At 52.5% G+C, this 23,113-nt stretch overlaps 1 protein-coding gene across 1 annotated transcript in view; it reads left to right on the top strand.

Annotated features, from left to right (window-relative positions):
* The window catches only part of ARHGAP8 (Rho GTPase activating protein 8), a 73,611-nt gene that overhangs the window by 38,481 nt on the left and 12,017 nt on the right, over positions 1-23,113 (top strand). The window contains exons 6-8 of the mRNA XM_087448765.1: positions 3,446-3,532; positions 9,253-9,351; positions 10,641-10,751. Coding sequence (XP_087304891.1) covers positions 3,446-3,532; positions 9,253-9,351; positions 10,641-10,751 — 297 coding nt within the window. The remainder of the gene's footprint in view (positions 1-3,445; positions 3,533-9,252; positions 9,352-10,640; positions 10,752-23,113) is intronic.

The following is a 23,113-nucleotide window of genomic DNA, read 5'->3' as shown; positions in this document are numbered from 1 at the left end:
ACTCTCAATAAATGTTGGATGGATGGATGGAGGAGTGAGGTGGGGCCAGCAGTAAGTACCCACCTTCCACCAGGGCAATCAGAGAGGCTGCATGGAGGAGGCAGCCTTTGAGTGGCCCCTGGAGTGATGGGCAGGGTGTTGCTAGGTGGCAGACACAAGAAAGAGCAAGATGGGCTGAGGGCTCACGTGGGGAACCGTGGAGGGAGGCAGCAAGGGGGTGGGGGCGTGCTAAGGATACTGGGCTTCGTTTAGGAGGCAGTGGGGAGCCATGGGAGGTGTTAGGGGAGAAGTGAATGACATGTTCAAAGTGGCCCTTTCAGGACAGGTGGCCTCTGCACTTTCCCTTGTGACAAACAAAGAGGCACCCCGGATTCCTTGAGGTGAGCAAGACACTCACCCCACTTCTCAGTTGCCAGAAATCAGCCCGAGGAAACAAATGCACTTGGGAGAAGCAGCCTGGGCAATGTCCCTTTCCTTTCGGGAGGGGCTGGGGGAGCTGCCGGGGTCTCACTCTACAAGCGGGAGAAAGCAACAGAAGTCCTTAATGTTTAGGTAAGGCGTGCCAGTTGCAGTGTTTAGAATCTGACTGGGGAGTTGGAATCGGTGTCACCGGCATAGACGGTGGACAGAGACAAAGCTACAGGCCACCTCAGCAGGTGGAGCACGGGGTCTGCCCCGTCCAGCGGGGGAGGCCAGCAGCGTGCTCACTGAAGCTGTGGGAGGAGAGACTTGAAGCGGAGACTCCTGGTCAGCGACCGATTAACCTGGGCCAGAGGGAGCGAGGCAGGGACGGGAGGGTGGTCTTGGTCATTTGTGATCTTCGGATTGTCAAAGGGAGGGAGGGTGGACTCATTTCTGTGTGACTTCTCCACTGCCCACAGAGGTGGGCGGGGCACAGGGTGGGGTCACAGACCTTGGCTCGATGGAAGCGAGGCCTCAAAACCATCCAGCGACGGAGTGTCTGCTGGGGTAGTGAGTTCCCCATCGCTGGAGGTATGCAAGTGGCGCTCCAGATCCGATTAGCTGAGATGTAGACAGCAAGGGTTTTCCCTCTGCTATGGCTGCAACCAGCGGGTTTCCTGCATTCTTTCCTGTTCTCTCTGCTGTTGGCTTGTCATCCTCCAGACTGTTCCACCAGGTCGCTCCTTTGAAGAGAGAACCAGTCCACACACGAGCGTTTGCGACCCCCTTCCAGGAGTGCTCGCCCCTGCCAAGGAGCTCCTGCCATGGGTGGCACCTGGTGGAAGCCACCTCCCTGTAAGGAGGGACTTCGTGGCCGCTGTGCTCTGGGACCCCGGGTCACCCGAACACCACTGCAGCTCCCCCTCCCTGCATCGAGAGCCTTCCTTTGTAATTAGTTAGTGTTTCTTTGGGCCATACTTTGAGACCCTCCTGTACGTATCCTGCTCCTCATCAGGGTTATGTACTAGCTGCTGCCTCTGTTGCTGTTTCTTGGCTTAATTATCACGACAAGGCTGCCAAACGGTGCCTCGAGTTATCAGTTGGCGTTTTACCGTAAGCATGAGCTGTCTCTTCTGGTTTATTTATATCAATATGGACCTGCGATTTCCTATTTTATTCTCTGGGTTATGATCCGCGATTATATTTATTTTACTGCTCAGATTGTTCAGGTTTGGACGGTGGCCCCTCTGTCCCTGGGAGGTGTCCCCGTCACTCCTTGAGCACTCCTTCACTTTCTAGCACGAGATGCTCCAGGCTCATCTTGTATCGTTCTCCCCCAGCCCAGGAATCTGCCGTTTCTCTAGGGGCCCTAGGTGCCCCAAGTGGAGGATGCTGTCTAGGGACCAGGGTCTGGAGATGGTGCGCTTGGTGCTTTGGGGGCGTGGCGGCTCCCAGGCCGTGTCGGTGGACAGCCAGGGTGTGTGTGTACATGTGTATCTGTGTGTGTGTGTACACACACACCAACATCAGTCTTTACGTTCACGCTTACCTATTCGCATCTGGAGCCGTGCGCTCACAAAGTACCTGCAGTGGTTCCAGCCCCCCCCCTCCGCCCGGGGTCATTCCGGTTTTCTCCCTTTCTGCATTTCTTACCCTCTTCTGGTGCAGGGAGGGACCCGCCCTCGCTAGAGCTGCTCCCGGGTCGACTGCCCACCATCTGACCCATCTCCGCGGCCGCCTCTCTCTCTCACTCAGACTCTTACCGGCTCGGGCCGCCCCGCCCCGCACAGCCCCTTCCCGTCCCCACTCGGACTGAGCTCGTGCAGGCCACCGTCACCGCCCCCTGCGAGGAAGCCCTGCCCACCCGCGTGGCTGCGAAGGTTGGGTCTCCTCACCGCGGGGACGCCCTCACCCCCTCTGGCTCCCGCACCCCGGCCACCACTGTCCTCGCCCCGTGTGGCCTCAGACGCCTCTTGCTGGGCCTTGGTCACCCCCGTCCTCTCACCCCACCCCGGTTCTGGCCTGGCGGCACCCAGGCTCATTTTAACACCCCGCTCTCTGTGGTGTGAATCCTGCCACCACAGCCGGTTTCAAGCTGCCAACGTGATGGCCTGGACCCAGGGCTGGGAGGAACGGCGGTGGTGACCTTATGTGGCCTTCCACATCCTGTCCGGACACAGCAGACCAAATGACCTCAGGGCCCAGGGAATAGTGAATGCAATAAAACAGTTAGGAAGTGGAGTTTTAAATATTTATGACCTTTATGTTTAATATGATTTACTTAATTATAAGTTGATATTATTTAATAATGGCTGTTTTAACTAGCTCCCAAATTCCTGAAGTTCTCAGGGTCGGCTCCTGCGAGTGGCTAAGAGCTGGCTCTGGTGTAGCCCTGGTGACCCTGCACCGGGTCGTGTGGACGCCCCTCCTCGCCCCTCGGACCCCAACTCCTGCCAGGCCTCACTGCCACCCTGCCCACTCTCTCAGGCCCCCACATGACCGCAGCCGCCCTCCCTGCCCGGGTGGGTGCCAGCCTGTGTGGCTCAGCCTGGGGCCTTTGGACGGAATTATTCAGGAAGGAGGGAGTGAAGCCAGCTACGAAGGGCCTCATTTCTTAGGCGGGTGCCCAGGACTCTGTTGTGAGTGTGCAGCGGCTCACCCGGTGGCCTGAGGTTGGGAGCCACACAGTGAGCTCTCTTCTCGCCCCGCATCGCGCCCAGCAGAGGAGAGAGGACAGGGCCGTGCAGTTGTAGTTTTGAGAGCTGTTGGCATATTGCCCTCCACTGTGTGCCCCGCCCCAGTGTACCGGTAAGCAGCGTCTCTAATCTGCAAACTGTAAAGTGCTGTGTGCACACCTGGCAGCAGCAGTGGGTGAGGGGTCTTGGTTTTCCCCGAGTTGGAACCCTTTCTGTGTTTGGTTCAGCATCCCTAACTCGGCTCTGTTGAGAAGCAGAAGGTTCTGAGACTTGGGGTGGAGGGTTGTTTGGCTCGGGGTGTGTCTACGTGTCTCGTGCTCTGACATCCTCTGGCCTTCCCTCCTCAGGTACAAAAAGAACTTGAAGGCCCTCTACGTTGTGCACCCCACCAACTTCATCAAAGTCCTGTGGAACATCTTCAAACCCCTCATCAGGTACGCCACGCTCTCCGCGAGCATCTCGCTGGGGTGGGACGGCCTCCCCTATCCGGGCACCGCCAGGTCTGGTCTCTGGGGCGTCTCTGTGTCTGGGTATCCTGCTCATCCTGTGGGCTATGGCAGGTCACAGGGCTGGCCCAGGTCGGGTGCCACGACCACTGCTGGTCATGAACAGGAGCGCCGGCTAGTGACGCTGGTGAAGTTTGCACCTGGTATTTTATTTTATTTTATTTATTTATTTATTTTTGTGAGGAAGATCAGCCCTGAGCTAAATCTGATGCCAGTCCTCCTCTTTTTTTTTTTCTGAGGAAGATTAGCCCTGGGCTAACATCGTGCCCATCTTCCTCTACTTTATATGGGATGCCGCCACAGCGCGCCCGGGATCCGAACCGGCAAACCCCGGGCCGCTGCAGTGGAGCGCGCGCACTTAACCACTTGTGCCACCGGGCCAGCCCCTGCACCTGGTGTTTTAAATGCCCCCTCTGCCTGAGCACCCACATTATGCATCTGCGTCAGGGTCCCCAAAACCACCCTCAGGTTCAGGGATTCACTACAAGGCCTCACAGGAGTCAGAAAAGCTGTTACACTCACAGTTATCGTTTTTCCAGAGAAAGGATCCAGATAGGATCAGCAGTGGTCAAAGGCACATAGGTGGAGTTCAGGGAGCGCAGGCCTAAGCTTCCAGCTGTCTCTCCAGAGGATTCGTGCCGACAGTGCTCAGTTCTCCCAGCAATGATGTGGGACACAGCAGAGGGTATTGCTCACCACGGAAGCTCACCTGAGTCTGAGTGTCCAGGGATTTTGTTGGGGATCAGTCGCTTAGAGAGCCACAAGGCTGACCTCTGTTACTCAGTCTCCAGCCCCTCTCAAGGTCAAACAGTGTGGCCCAAGGTCCCCACCATCAATCACATTGTTGGCAGAAACTGTGTGGTGTGACCCCAGGCCCCAGGTACAGAGGCACTCTGGTCAGGCAGGTCATCCCAAGGGTGTAGGGGATGTTTCCCAGGAGCTTGTCAGGGGCCCGCATTTCTTTGGAATGTGTGGGGTTTGGACGCCCCAAGCCTGCTGAGTGAATGCAATACCACGCAGCATCCCCATAAAAGTCCCGAAGGGACGAAGCTACAGCCTGGAAATGGGGCATCTTCCACGTGCCTCCTCCTGTGAGGGGAGTGCTGACTCTTCCCATGGGATGATTCTGTCTCAGTGTTGGGAAGCGAGAGTCAAGGCGGTGGTGAGGTCACAGGGGCTCCACCAGGGCCACATGGGCGTCTTCTCTTTGCCTCCATTTTGGCCACATGCATCAGGCACAGACTGTGCGCAGTGCCGCCTGGTGGGGGCGGGGGTGAAACAGTGAAGAGACCCATAGACGCAGTTATTACTCGGCGGCTCTGGCCCCATGCCGGCCAGGGGGAGGGGCTCTCGGTCAAGGAGGGCCCAGGTGTGCACGAGGGAAGTTAGGGTACTCAGGTGGGATGGTTGTATCCGAGAGGGGGAGCCCAGAGGGAGGGCTTCCCCAGGAGGAGCGTTTGAGCGCCTGAGCACCAGGAGGGTGCATTCGAAGGCTGAGGGGGCAGGTGTATCCCCAGAGGGACCGTCGTCCTTCCCTGGACACTCTGTGAGCGAATCTTGCGGCCTTTGCTGCCTCCTCCTCCTCCTGCCCATTCTCACCTCCTCCCACCTGTTGAGACTCACCCACGGGGGCTCTGGGGCCTGCAGCCGACACGCGTCACTTCAACCCCCACAGCCATCGCAGGAGGTGGGTGTGACACTCCCAGGTTACAAGTGGGGCACCTGGGCAGAGAAAAGCCGAGAGCTTTGCCCAGAGTCACAGCCCTGGCTGAGCTGGGGTGGGAGCCGGGGCCATGGAGCCAGACCCCAGCTCCTTCCCATTTCCCCGTCTGGTCCCCAGAGCTGGCGCCTGCTCCGGGAAGCGTCCTCAGCCCCCCAGAGAGTGTGGAGAGCTCTGGGTTCTCACACCTGCCTGTCTCCCCATGAGTCGCTGCCTCCCCGAGGGCTGAGCTGCCACATCTCACTCTTGTCCCTGTGTCTGTCACCACATCCAGCTCTCGGGGCAAGCATTGGTCCTTGGAGCCTGGAGACCCTTCTTCACTGGTGTGGTCGGCTGAATAAGGGCCCCAACGATGTCCACGCCCTCATCCCCGGAGCTGTGAATATGCCACCTTTCATGGTAAACAGACTTTGCAGATGTAGTTGAGGTTTGGACCTTGAGATAACAGATGCTCCTGAGTATCTGCCTGGGAGCAGTGTCGTCACAAGAGTCCTTAAAAGAGGAGAACTTTTCCTGGCTGTGGTCACAGGAGGAGATGGGACGAGGGAAGCAAGGTCAGAGAGATGCAGTGTCGCTGACCTCGAAGGTGGAGGATGGGGCCATGCGCCAAGGAGTGCAGGCAGCATCTAGAGGCTAGAGAAGGCCAGGGGACAGCTTCTCCCCTAGAGCTTCCAGAAGGAATGCAGCCCCGCTGGCCCTTGATTTTAGCCCACCGAGACCTGTGCTGGACTCCGACCTGCAACCCTGCGGGGTCAGTCTGTGTTGTTTAAGCTGTTAGGTTGGTGATCGCTTGTTACAGGAGCTGCAGGAGACTCACGCAGTGGCCTCTCGGCTGGTCACCCTCCACATCACTCGTCCTCTGGCCCCTCTCGAGGTCCCTAATCCTCCCTCCTCTCACTTAGTCAGCGTGGACACAGGTACATGCACTCACATGTGCACACACGCTCGTGCACACGCACCCCATCTGTGATTCCCAGGTTGCTATCTGAGGCCCAAACCTGCCTTCTGAGCCTCCTCCACTCTGGGCCAACTCTGGGACTGAGAAGGAACTTCCAGGGTCTCACCGTGGGAGGTGACTCCAGGAGGAACCCCGTGCCCCCCCTTTCAACATAGAGTCCTGCCCGCTGCAGATGCGAGCAGGCGTGTTTCCATGCGGGGTTGGCTGAGCAGAGTCACCACTTTGAGGACAGACTCCTTCTGGGGTGCTCTGAGACGCCCTTCCTGTTGGTAAATCCTGCTGAGACCCTCCAACCAGAGCGAGAGTCATGGAAGGTTTGAGTCTGATCTCCTGGAACTGGACGCCTTTGAAGAGGTGGTGACAGCCCGGGACCGAGAGCTGCTCCATTGGGGGGGTTTGAGCCTTTCTCTCCCACCACCTGTTGCCAACAGTTGTTCCAGAAATTCTGACCGCATGGCCCAAGAGCAGGGTCAGATGCGATTCTCGGGGCTGCAGGCTCCACAGCCTGGAGAATTCCTGGAACAGCAGACTTGTCGGCTCCCGTTTATACGGGGAGAGACTGCGGCCAAAGAGAATTCCCACCGGTTCTCCGTCCTGGTTGCATGCGCTGCAGACGCGCACCCGGGGGAGGCGGGATTCTGTTCCCCTGTTCTGTTGTGTTGAGCCAGGACCGGCACGCTGGTGCCGTGTCTGACGTAGTGAGAAAGCCAGTCCCGGTCAACCCGCTGCCCGAGAAGACAGTCCAGATGTTCTTCTGCCGTCAGTCACCTTAGCAAGGCTCTGAGTCCTAGAAAACTCTAAAGTTCTTGGGGGGAAAAGTCACCTGGGCTTGCCCTGTTGCAGCGTGACAGCCTGACTGACGAGGTGGTTCTGGAGCCAGACGGCCTGGGCGTGACTCTGCGCTTCCCCTGACCGTCCATTACCCTGGGCAAGAGATGCAGCCGCTCTCTGCCTCAGTTTCCCCATGTGGCTGATGGCGCTACTAAGTCATTGTTGTAACTCTTGTTATAACAGTTCACTGACTTGTTACATGTGGAGTGTTTGGAACAGGGCCTGCCCGGCACTAGCAAGCGCTCACTGTTAACTGCTAATGTTGTTTTAAAAAAAATTTATTTTCCTTTTGTGATTAATTTAATTGCAATATCTCATGCACCTTATGTGCCAGGCATCCCAAAACAATCCTGTGAAGTCAGCTGTATTTTTTCCCTATTCCACAGGAGAGGAGGTTGATGCTCAGAGAGGTTCAGGAGCTTGCCTGAGGTCACACAGCGAGTAAGGACTGGGGCTAGGATTCCAGCTCAAGCCTGTGCGGTTCTGCCGCTTAGCCTGCCTGAGACATGGACATAAGCAGGTGCCAGGAGAGGCCCGCCGCCTGTCGGCTGCCACGTGGCCGCCCGCGTGAGCCCTGGAGTCCTCGTTTGACCGTGGGGGAAGAGGACAGGCACAGCGGCTCCAATGCCCATGCACAGGGGGGTCCCGGCCCAGCCCATCCCTGACTCAGACCCTCTGGAGGCAGGGCCTGGAGGTTCCACTGCCCACCGCATCGGGTTCCCCTGGACGAGCTGCCCCGAGGCCCTTTCTGGGCTGTGAGAGGCAGGAAGCAGGGCCCTGCCGGCACCTGCAGAGCCTGGCATCCAGCAAATGCCTGGCCGGCTGGAGGGGGGCGGGCAGAAATGCAGAGAGAGGGTTGAGGGGGGCTCCTGCCTGGGCAGGGGTTGGCACGAGGGGCCTCCCTGCAGCTCTGAGGCCCCTGTCCCCGCAGACGGTTCACGCAGAACGGCGAGGCCCCTGTGCCCCTCAGTGCAGGGGGCTGGGGGTCTGGACACGGGGTCTGATCCCCCCTCATCCACTAGGGGGAGCCAGTGCACGCGGCTTGGCCTCCCGCGGCTCTGGGCTCAAGCCCGGCTTGTGATGAACAGCTGGGCTTCAGTTATATGAGGCGTGGAGCGTGGGGATCTGGGCAGCTTAGAGCCTGCGGTTACAACACGGCGTCGTGCACTGGAGAATTTGTTAAGGGGTGCCTCTCATGTTAGGTGTTCTCACTGCACACACAAAAGCAAAGGACACAGAGACCCTTGGAGGATGGCTGTGCTGTTCCCGAGTGTGGTGAGGGTATCACGGTGCTCGCGCGCATCTGAACTCCAGACTGTGTGCACGAGACTCGCCCGGTTTTGTGTATCAATTACACCTCAGTAAACCTGTAACCCACAGGGCAGCAGGCAGTGCCCGTTCACTGGGAGCAGGCGCAGGGCGGAGCGTCTACTTCTCATGCATTTGATCCTCGTGTTCTGATGCAGTTGGGGAAACTGAGGCTCATTACAAGTAATAGTCACGGGTGGTGATGTCTCCCAGGTCTCGGACGGTGGACTAGTTTAGTCCTGCTCAGGAGAGAGAACCCCTGTTTTCAAGGCGGGCCTGAGGCCCTGGAAAGTGGGTGAATTGATCGGCCAGCGCTTGGCTCTACTGTGCTCGCCCCGTCGTGGTCCCCAGAGTGACACTGTCCTGGAGAGAGACCTGAGTGTCTCGCTGGGTCCCTAAGGTCACGAGGAATCAGGTGTGGTCACGGGACCCTCGAAGAGAGGGGACGGCAGAATGGAAAGCTGCTGCCGCCCCAGAAGCCGCGGGCCCTCTGAGCCCCCCTCCTGCACCCTGAGGAGGGGGCTCCCCGATCCCACGCTCCTCCTATATCTATGCAAATTCACGGCGGATTCAAACTGGAGGCAGATATTTATTTCTATGCAGATGAGACTCTCGAGAGCGCTCGGCGCATCGACATCTTATGAAAGCGGAACATCTGCGGACATGCACTGCTTCTATTATCTTCTGTTTTTAAGTTGTGTCAGCATTTACTTTTCTTAATATGAAAAATGCCAGCATTGTTCCTCCAGTGCGCCTGCCGCCAGCCCCTCCCCCGGGCCCCTGGCCCCTCTGTTGCCACCTAATCATTTTTCTTTTCTTCTGCTTTTTCAGTCACAAGTTTGGGAAAAAAATCACCTATTTCAACTATTTGAGTGAGCTCCGTGAACACCTCAAATACGACCAGCTGGTCGTCCCCCCAGAAGTTCTGCGGTGAGTGAGAGCCTGTCCCGAGGGGCGTGGACTACACCTTCGCCTTGCCGTGGGTCCCGGTCCAGTCCCGTTAACGGGGAAGGCTTAATCTCCAGCCGTGGGCCCGGCCAGATAGGGCTCAGAAATCTGTGACATCAACAAAAACGCAGTAAAAGATGCTCACTGCTGACTCAGAGGGACGGAGCTGGGGAAGGTTGTGTGCACAGATGAGATGATTTTCTGGCCCACCATCTTGAAACTGATTTAAAAAAATAAGCCATGATGGTAACCGCCATTCTCTGCCTTGGTGTTTACCGTTTTTGCTCTTGAGCAGAGAATTAGAGGAATTTCTGTGTGTGGATAACACCGTGCACGGAATGAAATGGTCTCAGGCACGTCAGAGGTGCCCTGGAAGACACCCCAGCTGGTGGCTTTTGCTGAAAGCCTGTTTAGTGTGTCTGCTGCTTTATCTTATATGGCAGTGGGGTCTGCAGTCCAGCAGTCTCTCCTGTAGGGTCAGGTGAGCAGAGGGAGCCCGGGAAGGCTTGTGGTCGGGCCTGGCCCCACAGCCAGCACGTGGACAGGGCCCGATCCAGCCCGGTGCCTGCCCTCCTGCCTGGTCGCCCTCTGCCCCTTGCGCCTCCCTCCCTCGGAGGCTCTCTTGAAGGAGCAGGGCCCTCGCTGAGCTGCGTGCAGGTGAGGTCGGCAGCCTTGCAGGGAGAGTGGAGATAGTGAGCTCTCTCTGGGTACCAGGTCACATGCCAGGGGCTGGGATATAGAGCTGTGTGGGGGGTGCCCCTGCCCTCAGGATGCTCCCAGGGAGTGGGGCCACAAGTCAGTGAAGACAGCCTGGAGGAGGCGCTGGACTTAGCTGGGGAGGTGACTAGTGGAGAGGTGATATCAGGGAAGGCTTCCAGGAGGTGACTCCTGAAATAAGCTTCAGAGGAACAGCTGGCTGGATCGTGAGGCCGGGAAAGGGTGCTTCTAGGAGAGGGAAGCGCTTGTGCAGACACCTGTGGGTGAAATACTGGCCAGGGGTTGGCAGGAGAGACTGGACATTTGATGGGGGTCAAACTACCCTTCCTGTCTTTTGTGTGAAGATCCCCAGCAATGGGGGGTTGCGAGTGTGTGTGTGTGTGCACGCGCATGTGTGTGAGATGGCGGCGTGGCATGTGGGCCCGGAAGGATGAGGCTGAGGTATCCTATAGATGGTCATGCGGCGTCTGGCCCCCAGACATGCCCGGAAGCAGCCCCTCGGGGCCGGCATCCTCCCCCCACGAGGTGAGAGCCGTGCGTCTGTGTGTCCGCAGGTACGACGAGGAGCTCCGGCACCTGCACAAGGGCCGGCCGCCCCCTCCCGCCAAGACGCCGCCGCCGCGGCCCCCTCTGCCCACCCAGCAGTTCGGCGTCAGTCTGCAATAGTAAGTGAGCCCGGGACGCGGCCTGCTCGGGACGCGGGTGCTCCTGTTTCCTCCGTGGGGCTGTAGGACACTCCCGTGTCAGGGAGGTCTCCCCAGACCTGGGCCTTCGGCACCCACTTAGCCCTGCGGGAAACCTGAGGCGTGAGTGATGGGCACGCGGGCGGGAGTGCCCGCTCTGTGTGTGTCTGTGCGCCTGTGTGACAGTGGCAGAGGACCAGGGACTGGCCTCACCGTAGCTTTTGTCACCGCTGCTCACAGGCTGTTCTGGCTCCCGACCCCCAGGCCACGGCCGGGGCCCTTCCCACCACCTTTGAAGTGAAGCGCGGCCGCGGGCCCTGCTCTGGCCGGTGACACAGGAGCAGCTGTGGGCGGTCACCGGGAGGGAGCCGTGGGGGCCAGTGTGCAGTGTGCCTCTCATGGTGACACAAGCTGGGAGGCGATGGCGCCTCGCCACCCTGCACCCCTGAGTGACCACAGCGTGCCGCCCCTGACACCCACGCCGGGAGCGGGGCACGAGTGGGAGTAAGCTTCCGTGGGGCTCAGCCGCTGAGATCTAGGGGCTGTCGGTACAACAGCGTCTCCTGTCCTTCCCGGCTGCTCTTACCCCTGGTTACCCCGTGACCTCGAACTCACCCCCCCAGCTTGTTTGCTTATTTCTGAAATGACTTAGGTGACGCGGTCTTCAATCTTGAACGACTTCTTGTAAAGGATTCGGGCCACCTGCTCTGGCCAACTTCATCTCTTTCAAGACTCATCGACAGGGGCACCTCCAGGCAGCCTCACCTGATGCTCTTGACTGACTGCACACAGGGCCCTCCTCCATCGCAGCCCCACCCGAGCAGGCTGCCTTGGGGAGCCTTTCTGGCTGTTGCCGCCGCTTGCGGTGAGCTCCTTGTCCATCCTGTATCCTCTGCTTCTGGCAGCAGGCCAGGCATTGAGGCACCTGGAATGATGGAAGATGAAGGAGATGTTTTATCCCACGACTATGCACAGGAAAACCAGGGCCTGGAGGGTGGCGGTGGGTCCTGGAGAGCCATTTGCTCAGTTCCACTTAAGTTAGTCATTTCTTCTTTTTTTTTTTTTTTTTGTGAGGAGATCAGCCCTGTGCTAACATCTGCCAATCCTCCTCTTTTTGCTGAGGAAGACTGGCCCTGAGCTAACATCCGTGCCCATCTTCCTCCACTTTATACGGGACGCGGCCACAGCATGGCTTGACGAGCAGTGTGTCGGTGCGCGCCCGGGATCCAAACGGGCGAACCCCGGGCCGCCACAGCGGAGCACGCGCACTTAACCGCTTGCGCCACCGGGCTGGCCCCAAGTTAGTCATTTCTTTTGGAAACTTGCACGCGATTTGTTTTCTTACATAAAAATCTGATGATCTTTAAGACCTGTGGTGGACCTTGAAACACTTCTCGAGAGATTGAAAATTGAGAAGGCCCTGGGCAGCATCCAGGCTACGGGGTTGGGGACACCTGCCTGCCACCTCGTACTTGTCACTTGCCCTTCCTGAAGCATCTGGGCATGGGGACTCCTCATCATCCTCTCTCACAGACTCTGGGGTTCAGGGGTGGCAGACACGGCCATGGGGACCCCCTTCTTTCTTCTTGGCCTAGAGTGAAGGAGGGCGGGGTGTGGTAGGCAGAATAATGGCCCTAAGAACATCCGGGTCCTGATCCCCGGAACCTGTGAATATGTCACCTTGTATGGTGAAAGGGACTTTGCAGATGTGACTGGGTTAAGGATCTTGGGATGGGGGCTTATCCAGGGGGCCCAGTGTCATCACAAGGGTCCTCATGAGGGGGAGGCAGGAGGGTCAGAGTCGGAGAAGATGTGAGGTCGGAAGCAAGAAGCAGAGGTTGGAATGATGTGGGGCCACGAGCCAAGGGAGGCAGGCGGCCTCTAGAGGCTGGAAAAGAGCAGGAATGAATGGGTTCCCCCCTGGAGCCTCTGGGGGGAACACGGCCCTGCTGACCCATCGTAGACGCTGACCGCTCCAGAAGTGTCAGGTGATAACTTGTGTGGTTCTGAACCACTGAGTTGATGAGAATTAGTTACACAGCCGTAGGGAACTCACACAGGGGCAGGGAGAGGCCGCTGGTTGTGTGGGTAAGTGGGGGAGTGAGATGGGCCGAAACCTCCTTCCCAGAGCGGGCTAATCTCCTCCCCGTGAACTTGATGAGGGCTGGAGGGTGGGGCCTGGGAGAAGGAGCCGAGGAGGGGGAGGCATGCAGGTAAGGAGGTGGGGGTGGGCACCTTAGGTGTGTCACAGCGGCTAAAGATGGACCATTGTTTTCTAGAACTTTCCGAGATGATAGACATGGTCTGCACTGTCTGTGTGTGGCTACTGAGCACTGGAAATGTGGCTAGTGCAGCTGAGGCACTGAGATTCTAACTTTATTTAAAGTGGCAGCTCTCGTCTGTTGGGTGTCCCCCACCCCCTCATCAGACATGCGCACAAGTGGAGTTCCCGCAGAGGCGTTTTGTGAGCACTTACTTAGCACAGTATGTGTTGAAATACAGTGCTCCCCCCAAATGTATCTGGAACAAAAGTTACCGAACATCACTTCCTTTTCCTTTTTTAAACATTGTAAAAACGTGCTGGTGTGGCCCCCTGTGCCTGTGGGGGTGGCCTGGGAAGGCAGGGCGGGGACGCACCTGCAGTGACCACGGGCCCCTCCGGGGGCGCTGGTGAGCACTCAGCTCTCAGAGGAGGGTCCCCTGAGGCCCCCCAGCAGGCTCCTGGATTTTCAAGCCATCAGGTGACCGTTTTCCCCAAGTTTCTGAGGCTCCTGGCCCGTCCTGTGGTTCTGCTGCGCTGATCTGCTCTTGGTGTGTTCTGACACACAGGGGTGCTCGGGTGGCCGTGGCCGAGGCCACTGGCATTTCCATCGTCGGTCCCTTAGCCAATGGTTCTAGCAGTGCCTTTCGGATTGCCTGTTGTGCTGTTCAGAACCACTTCTGTCTCCTTATTGTCTAATAAAACTTTAAAAATGAAAACCAAAAACACTTCATGGATTTCTGAAGCCGTCTCCCTGAGTGCAGTTTGGGGGAAACTCTTAGTAATTTGTGTAGCCTTCTCGGCTCTGTGAAATTCACCAGGGCCCTTTGGCCTTGTGTTGTGAGCAGCTGCCTTTCAGAACGTGTTGACACAGTATTTGAACTCTGGGGCTGTCGGTTAGCGGATCAAAGACAGACATTAGAAATGTCCGTTATGAAGGCCGTGGTTCAGTCCCATGCCAGGCCAGTCATAACTGTGAAAGTCAGTTCATTGTGTCTTTAGGGAACCGTGAGCATCACTGGACAACCCTGGAAAACCCTTCTGTGAGTGCCACCTGGAGAGCTGGTCCCTGCAGTGGCCTCTTTAAATTAACATTGTGTGCTGTTTCATTGCGAATGACTGTAATAAAATGGCAATAGACATGTTAAATAAAGCACCAAATGTGTAATTTGTTTGGCCTGTGAATGAATGAAAGTCATTAAAATTCCTAAGCAAATCCTGTTCACAAATGTTAATTTGCTGAGTTAAGTTCAAAAGCACGCGGCAGAAGCTATACCTTAGAACAAGATGATTCGGTTAATATATTAAGGGGAAGTCAGAGATTCAGATCTTTGCTTGCTTGCCATCCCTGAAGAGGGAACATGGAAGCGTGCATGTGCCTTACGTACAGCCCTATCTGGGCAGCTGTGGGGAGTGGAGAGTCAGAGGTGCAGCCTCCTTAGGGTGAGGGGAGATGCGGGTCACATCCCAGCTCTGGCACTTTCCAGCTTTGGGAAGTCGAGCTAGTGACTTAACTTCTCATCCCAGTTTCTTTCCCTGTAACTGGAGTTGAAACCCTGCCCTCCATACCCTCCAGGGCCAGGGGGGCTTAACAGTAGGGTGCGCAGACAACATGAGCCAGTTCTTGCTGCCCAACCTCACTGCTCTTATCCCTCCTTCATAGTCCCCTCCTCCAGGAGGCCTTCCCTGATGACTCCACACAGACGGGGATCATTTGTTAAAAAGACTATTCTTTTCCCCCATTGAATTGCCTTGGCACCCTTGTCAAAAACTAATTGACCCTAAACATGAGGGTTTATTTCTAGACTCTCACTTCTATTCCATTCATGTATGTACCAGCGCCATACTATCTTTATTACTGTAGTTTTGTAGTAAGTTTTGAAATTGGGAAGTGTGAGTCTTCCAACTTTGTTCTTCTTTTCAAGATTGTTTTGGCTATTCTGGGTCCCTCGAATTTCAGTATTAATTTTAGAATCAGCTTGTCAATTTCTGAAAAAGGCAGCTAAGATTTCAATAGGGACTTTGCTGTCTCTGTACATCAGTTTGGGAAGTATCGCCATCTTCACACTATTAAGTCTTCCAATCCGTGAACAGGAGGTGTCTTTCCACTTATTTGGATCTTTTAAATTTCTTTTAATGATGTTTTGTACTTTTCAGTGTACCAGTTTTGCACTTGTTTTGTTAAATTTATTTTTAAAGTATTTTATTTTTTGTGATGCTATTGTAAATGGAATTGTTTTTCTTAATTTCACTTGATTCTTCATTGTTAGTGTAGAGAAATAGAATTGATTTTTGTATACTGATCTCATATCCTGCAACCTAGCTGAACTCATTTATTAGTTCTAATAGATTTTTTGTGAAATATTTTAATATTTTCTGTGTCCAAGATCATGACATCTGCAAATAGAGGTAGTTTTACTTCTTCTTTTCAAAGACATGGATGTCTTTTATTTCCTTGTCTTACCTAATTGCACTGGCTAAAACCTCTAGTGCAATGTTGCATAGAAGTGATGAGGGCAGACGTCCTTGTCTTGTTACTGATCTTACTGGGAAATCGTTCAGTCTTTCACCATTAAGTATATCAGCTGTGAGTTTTTCATAGATGTCCTTTATCAGATTGAGGAAAACCCTTCTATTCCCAGTTTGTGAGGTGTTTTTTTTTTTTTCCATGAAAGGGTGTTAGATTTTGTCAGATGCTTTTTTTTGCCTGTATCGAAATGACTACATGGCTTTTTTTCCTTTATACTATTTATGTGGCATATTACATCGATTGATTTTCATATGTTGAATGAAGCTTGTATTCCTGGGATAAATCACATGTGTTCACAGTATATTATCTTTTTTTATATGTTGCTGGATTTGTTTTGCTAATATTTTGTGGAGGATTTTGTGTCTATATTCTTAAGAAATATTGATCTGTAGTTGTGTTGTCTTGTGATGTCTTTGTCTGCTTTTGGTAATGCTAGCCTCGTAGAATTGGGAAGTGTGCCCTCCTCTTCTATTTTTTGGAAGCGTTTGTGCAGGATGAGAGTTTAATCCTTCTTTCAACATTTGGTAGAATTCACCAGGGAAGCCATCTGGTCTTGAGCTTTTCTTTGTGGGAAGGTTTGATTACTAATTCAATCTTTTAACTTGTCATATTTATTTATATTTTACATTTCCTCTTGAGTCAGTTTTGGTAGTTTGTATGTTTCTAGGAGTTTGTCCATTTCATTCAGGTTGTCTAATTGGTCAGCATACAATTGTTTATAGTACTCCCTTATAATGCTTTATTTCTGTAACATCTCAGTAATGTCCCCTCTTCATTCCTGATTGTGGTAATTTAAATCTTTTTTTCTTGGTCAGTCCAGCTAAAGCCTTGTCAATTTTGTTGATCTTTTCAAGGAACCAACTTTTGGTTTTGTTGATTTTCTCCATTGTTTTTCTATTCTCAGTTTATTTCCACTCTAATCTTAATTATTTCCTTCCTTTTGCTTGTGTTGGGGTTAGTTTACTCTTCTGTTTCTAGTTTCTTAAGATGGGAGTTTTGGTTATTGATTTGAGATCTTCCTTCTTTTCGATTTAGGCATTTACAGCTATAAATTTCTCGCTAAGCCTTGCTTCAGATGCAGCCCATAAATGCTTGTATGTTGTGTTTCCATTTTAATTAATCTTAAAGTATTTTTTAATTTCTCTTGTGATTTTTTTTCTTTGACCCATTGGCTTTTACTGATCTGTTGTTAAATTTTCACATATTTGTTATTGATTTCTCATTTCACTTCATTGTGGTTGGAGAACTGACTTTATATGATTTAATTCCTTTTAAATTTATCGAGACCAGTATGATCTAACGTATGGCCTATCCTGGAGAGTGTTCCATGGGCACTTGAGAAGAATGTGTATTTTGTTGTTGTTGGGTGGAGTGTTCCATATCTGCTGGTCTCATAGGTTTATAGTGTTGTTCAAGTCTTCTGTTTCTCTGTTAGTCTTCTTCCTGGTTGTTCTACTCATTATTGAAAGTGGAGGATTGAAGTTTCCAACTATTATTGTTAAATTCTTTATTTCTCCCTTCATTTCTATCAGTTTTTCCTTTATGTGTTTTGAGACTCTATTGTTAGGTGCATACATTTTTATAATTTCTGAGTTTTTTTGATTGATTGACCCTTTTCGCCGTCATAAAATGTCCTTCTTTGTCACTAGTAACAATTTTTGTCCTAAAGTCTACTTTGTCTGATATTAGTATAGTCACTCCAGCTTTTTTTAGGTACTGTTGGCATGGTATATCTTTTTTCATCCTTGTACTTTCAGCCCGTTCGTGTCTTTTCATCTCAAATGTGTCTCTCGTAGGCAGCATACAACTGGATCGTGTTTCTCCCCGCATTCTGCCTTTTGATTGGAGTGTTTAATCCGTTTACATTTAATGTATTGCTAATAAGGTAGGATTTATGCTTGCCATTTCGTACTTGTTTTCTATATGTCGTCTCTTTTGTTCCTTTCTTCCTCCATTACTACCCTTTTTTGTGTTAAATAGATACTTTCTAGTGTGCCATTTTAATTCTTTTGTTTCTTTTTTAATTTTTTTTTTAGTATTTTCTTAGTAGTTGCCCTAGGGATTAGAATTAATATCTTAATTGTAACAATCTTGTTCTGATTAATAATAACTTTCTTTCCATAGTATTCAAAAATTTTGCTCTTTCCTTCTCCCCTCTTTTGTGCTGTGATTGTCACACAAATTACATCTTTATTTTGTGCCCACTAACACATCTTTATAATTCTTGGTCTATGCAGTGGCCTTTCAAATCAGGTAAGAGGGAAAAAGAGCTGCGAACGATAATACATGTGCACTGCCTTTTATATTTATCCATGGAGTTCCCTTTACCTGTGTTCCCTATTTCTTCTTGTAGAGGTGAGAGGGCGGGTAGGTGGGAGAAGGAAGAACTAGAAAGATCATGGAATTTTCAGACTCTTGGGAGAAGTGGGTGTGTGTCTCCCTCCCCACCTCTCCTCCTCTTTCCCCATTTGGAGGAAATGTGATCGATGGGGACAGATTCAGAGATGTTCCATGGACTGTTTATTAGAGAGCAGGACCGTGTGGCCCTTTTAACTTCTGCTTCTTTCCAGCTGAGCCAGGGCCTGCTTTTGCAAGGAAAGAGATGATGGGTGTCTGGCTTTCTGTTCTCTTTCCCTGCATGCTCAGGATGCTCTTGTCTTGGTCTCCTGCAGCATGTGGCTGTCCAGGGAGCATAAGATGCTGGTATTTGGGAATGGCCCTGGGGTGAGGAGTGGGCTTTCCTTAGGCTCTGGTTCTAGGTCATGTGTGCCAGCCAGACTTGCCAGAGCCTCCTACCCCATTAGAGTTTTGGGGACTGGTCTGGCTGATGATACAAAACTGTTTCTTGCTCCTCATTCACCTCCCAAGGAGGGCCAGCTGTGCAGAGGTGGGATCACAGCATTCCCGGGCCTTATTGCCACTTCCCTGTGCCCCCACCTCACACCAAGCCCCCAACTCAAAATACAAGCCTGTGGTCTGCTCCAGGTACAGGGACCTGGGAGTCAGATTTTGATTTGAACTCTAAGCTGTGTGACTTTGGGTAAAACAATTTGTCTCTCTGAGTCTCGGTTTTGTCTTCTATAAAAATGGAGCACCATGATGAAGCCAACAGGCTTAGTAGCATGCCCAGTGCACAGTGGGTCCCTAATACACGGGGGTTCCTGTCATGTTCACGCACACTGCCCAGTTCTGTCAGCGCCCAGGGCCTCCCGGCTGACTTGGTGGCTGAGACCTTCGCAGGTCAGTGATGTGAGCTGCAGCCATCCATCCCGCGTCAGAAATCGGGAGGGGACGTGAGATGGACGACCATCTCAGAGGGCTGGGGAAAGCCTGGTGCCCAGCGAGGCAGGCCTGCTCCGCGCTGCCCATTGTCACTGCAGGGTCAGGTTGCCCTCTTGCTTCTCGTCCCTACTGTTTTTAACAAGCCACAGTCTCTCTTTGTCCGTGCATTCCTGCGTACAAAACCAGGGAAGAAACATGCTCTGAATTCCTCTACGCGTGTGTCCCTAGGGGAGGGGCTATGAGCAAGAATTATGTGCTGAGAATCCTCAGTGCCCTCAGGGAGGCGGGCGGCTGGCGGAGAGCGCACTGCTGACCGGTGAATTGCGCTCTGCCTCCGAGAGCTGCCTGCCTGGTGTGCACCTTGGAACTCTAGTTCAGCGTGTGGGTTTGACACAGTCCACACACCCTTGTGGAGACCTGGCCCTGATCCACACACGTGGAGACGCACGGGGAGGGAGGTGTTGTGATAGGATTCGCTGCCACCCTGGGCGTCCCCGCCCAGCCAGGAAGTGCACTGCCTCTTTTCTCCAGAGTCCCCTGGGGTAATTGTCATTCTCTGCACTGCCTCTGCCACTCCATTGAGCAAGCCTCTCTCCCAGCCAGCAAGTAGCGGATAGGGAGGGGAGGGGAAATCCAAACTGTGGGTTCTGCTCTACCGAGAGCAGTAATTTAATGCTAGGGCCCCGGTTCTGCGTTAGGCTGGGTGTCGGTGCTCCTTAAATGCACGAGCAGAGGCAGGCAGGCTAGGCTGGGAGCCCTGCGACTTCGGGCAAATCCCTCCCCTTCTGAGACCTCAGCTTCGCGCGCTCTCACAGGCCCCTTCCTGCTCCGGAAGTCTGCTTTTAAACAACAAAATGTCAGCTGACCTCTAGGCAGAGGGGTCTTTTATTAGCTCATCGCGATCACAGCCCATCGGTGTCGGGTGTGTTTGGTAGGCCCCAGCTGGGCCCCATCCCCAGAATCAGGAACTAGCCTGGGCTTTGGAATCGGCAGACCCAGGCCCTCAGGCTGTGTGACTCTGGGCGTCAGCTCAGCGTGCTGGACCTGTTTCTTCATCTGTGAAATGGGCCTCTGGCCTCTGGCCTGGCAAGTTGATCAGCCCCTGGCATTCCAATGATTTTAATTGTTAGTACCTTTGACTTACAGCTTAACAAAGCCATTCACATCCCTCATGGTTTATTTGCTGCTCCCTGGAGGGAGGTTGCCAGCATCTCAGCTTCCAGATGGGGAAACTGAGGCTGGAGAGGATAAGACTGGCTGAGGGTCACCCACCTCCTAAGGGCAGGGCCAGCACTTAAATGGGTCTGTGGCTGCTGGAGGAAGCAGGGAGGAGGGAGGAGCCTGCAGCTTCCGAGTGTCCTGGGAAAAGACCCATCCATCATATCCCTCCCTCCCCAGGGGCGCAGAGGAGATCACCTGGATGCTGCTTGGGCCCCAGGCCACCTCCTCCCTAACAGGGACACACAGGAAATTAAGTCAAGGCAGGGGCCGGGAGGGTCCGGCCCACATTCCTGTGGCAGCGTGGCCCAGCAAAGGCAGTGACGGTCCTCGGGCCATTTGCCAGCTGGATTGTTGTTCCATGTCCTGGACGCACAGCTTCAGCAAAAGAGAAAACAGCAAAAACCCAACTTCCCATCAAGATCAGGACAGGCAAAGGTCTATCATTGCTGTTGGTGAAGTTTTAATCATTGTTCACATGGACCAAACATTTGAGTCCTCTGTAAATCTTGGAATAAAAGGAAAAGCAGAATTAATATCACGGCCGCCTGATGAATGGCTGCAGAAAGAGTGTAGATTTAAATCAAGGCCAGCCTTGCCTCCAGCTCTGCCACCGCTGGGCTGCGGGACCTTGAGCTGGTCACCTGGCCTCTCCCAGCGTCCACCGCCAGTCTCTCATTTAGGCTAATAAAATTGCAATGTAAATTAAATAGATGATATACAAGAGCAGAGAGTCTAGGCTCAACTCGTGGGTCTGAGTCCTGGCTCTGTCCATTCATGACCACGTCTTCTGGATATCTATGGTGCATCGCAAATTCCCCCAACACTTGGTAGCTTCAGACAATAACCATTTTATTACATCTCCTGATTTCAGTGGGCCTGGAATTTGAGCGGAGCTCAGCCGGGCAAGTTTGCTCTGTGGCGTTGGCAGAGGTCACTTGGTGGTGTCCAGCTGGCAGCCTGGCTGGTCAGGAGGGTCCGAGGCACTGCCTCATGTCCTGACACTCGGCAGGGATGGCTGGAAGGCCGTCAGAGGATGCAGTATGAATCTGCTCTTCCCATCAGTGGCCAGACATCTACTGTGACTCAGGTCGTGTGTCAGACGCTGGATTTGAAGAGATAGAACCAGATACAGGTCGGGCCAGGCCCAGTGGCCTAGTGGTTAAGTTCAGCACACTCCACTTCGGCGGCCCAGGTTCGGTTCCCGGGCGTGGACCTACACTACTTGTCTATCAGCGGCCATGCTGTGACAGCAGTTCACATACAAAATAGAGGAAGATTGGCAACAGATGTTAGCTCAGGGCAAATCTTCCTCAGCCAAAAAAAAAAAAAAAGAACCAGACACAGGTCTTGCATGAGCATCCTCAGTCATTTCCTTGTGATGAATTCCTAGAAATGAATTTACAGGATCAAAGAATGTGGCCATTTTTAAGGTTTTTGGCATGTTTTATGGAATCACCCTCCAGAAAGGTCATGCGCTTCATAGAGCCTGAAGCCAGGGGTCAAAGCCACACATCAGGCTGGCCCCTCTTGCCCTGGAACTCAGAGGCTCCAGGAAGGAAGCGGGCACCTCCTTCTCCCCAACAGACCCTCCCTCACCTCCTACAAGACACCCTCTCCTGTGCTCAGTGCCTTCCCCCTCAAGTCTTTGGCATATGTTTGAACTGTTTATATACAAGAGGAAATGAAAAGCACCACTGGAAAGTGTTAAACCAGAAAACTGTCAGAGCTCACCCAGGGCTGGGAATGGTAAGTGTTCCCCCAGCTAAAGTGGAAAGACTTTAATACTGAAGTCATTGGGTGGAGTCCCCAGAAGGGTGTCATCTTAGTAGTGGAGCTAAATTAGCCCTGGGCTAAAGACTGCTCGAGACCCTCCCTAACAAAATTAAAAGCAATCCTTGAAAAGATCTACCTGTTCCCAAATGACTTAAAGCAAGACAGAACAAAGTTCATTTCCATTCAAAGGAATACAAAAAAGTCCAGCAACCAACAATGTAAAATTCCCAAAGAAGAATTATAAGGCATGTGCAGAAGCAGGGAAAATGTTCCATAACCAGGATAAAAAACAATCAATAGAAACAAACCCAGTGTATTAGTCTAGGTTCTCTAGAGAAATAGAACCAATAGGATATTTACTGTAAGGAATTGGCTCAAGTGGTTATGGAGGCTGAGTCCCAGTATCTGCAGTTGGCAACTGTAGACCCAGGAGAGCCGATGGTGTAGATTCCAGTCTGAATCAGAGTCCAGAGGCAGGAGAAAATCGATGTCCCTGCTCAAAGACAGTTAGGCAGAGAGAGTGAATTCTCCCTTACTCAGCCTTTTATTCTATTCATGCATTCAACAGATTGGGCAAGGCCCACCCACATTAGGGAGAGCAGTCTGCTTTACTCAGATGTTAACTTCATCCCAAAATACCCTCATAGACACTCCCAGAATAATGTTTAACCAAATAGCTGGGCCCCCTGTGGCCCAGTCAAGGTGACATGTAAAAGTAACCATCACATCCAGAAATGACAAAGATCAAGGGATCAGCAGACAAGAATGTGAAAACAACTATTACAAATATGGTCCATATGTTCAAGAAAGTAGAAGAAAACATGAACATGAAGAAGAGATATTTTAAAAAGAATCCAAGTGGAACTTCTAGAGATGAACGATACAATTTGTAATATGAGAAATACACTGGATGGGATTAACAGATCAGGCATTGCAGATAAAAGGTTAGTGAACTTGAAGACATAGCCGTAGAAATGATCCAAAATGAAACACAAAGAAGAAAAACCAACCTGTGGCATCATGTTAATATTACAGTCTAGTATATGTATAATTGGAGTCCAAGAAAGAAGACAAATATTGAAGAAAAAATGGCCAAGTGTTTAAAAATTTGATAAACACTGTAAACCCACAGGTCCAAGGAGCTCCATGAACCACAACATAAGGAACGTGAAGAAAACAACACCAAGGCACATCATAATCAAATTGCTTAAAACCCGTGACAAAGAGAAAATCTTAGAAATAGAGGGAAAAAAGACACTTTACATACAGAGGAGCCAG

This window comes from Ceratotherium simum, chromosome 25, assembly GCF_057802395.1.
Source record: "Ceratotherium simum simum isolate JZ-2026a chromosome 25, ASM5780239v1, whole genome shotgun sequence".
NCBI lineage: Eukaryota > Metazoa > Chordata > Mammalia > Perissodactyla > Rhinocerotidae > Ceratotherium > Ceratotherium simum.
The sequence above is the reverse complement of the archived record's forward strand: the minus strand, read 5'-3'. Positions and strand labels throughout refer to the sequence as shown.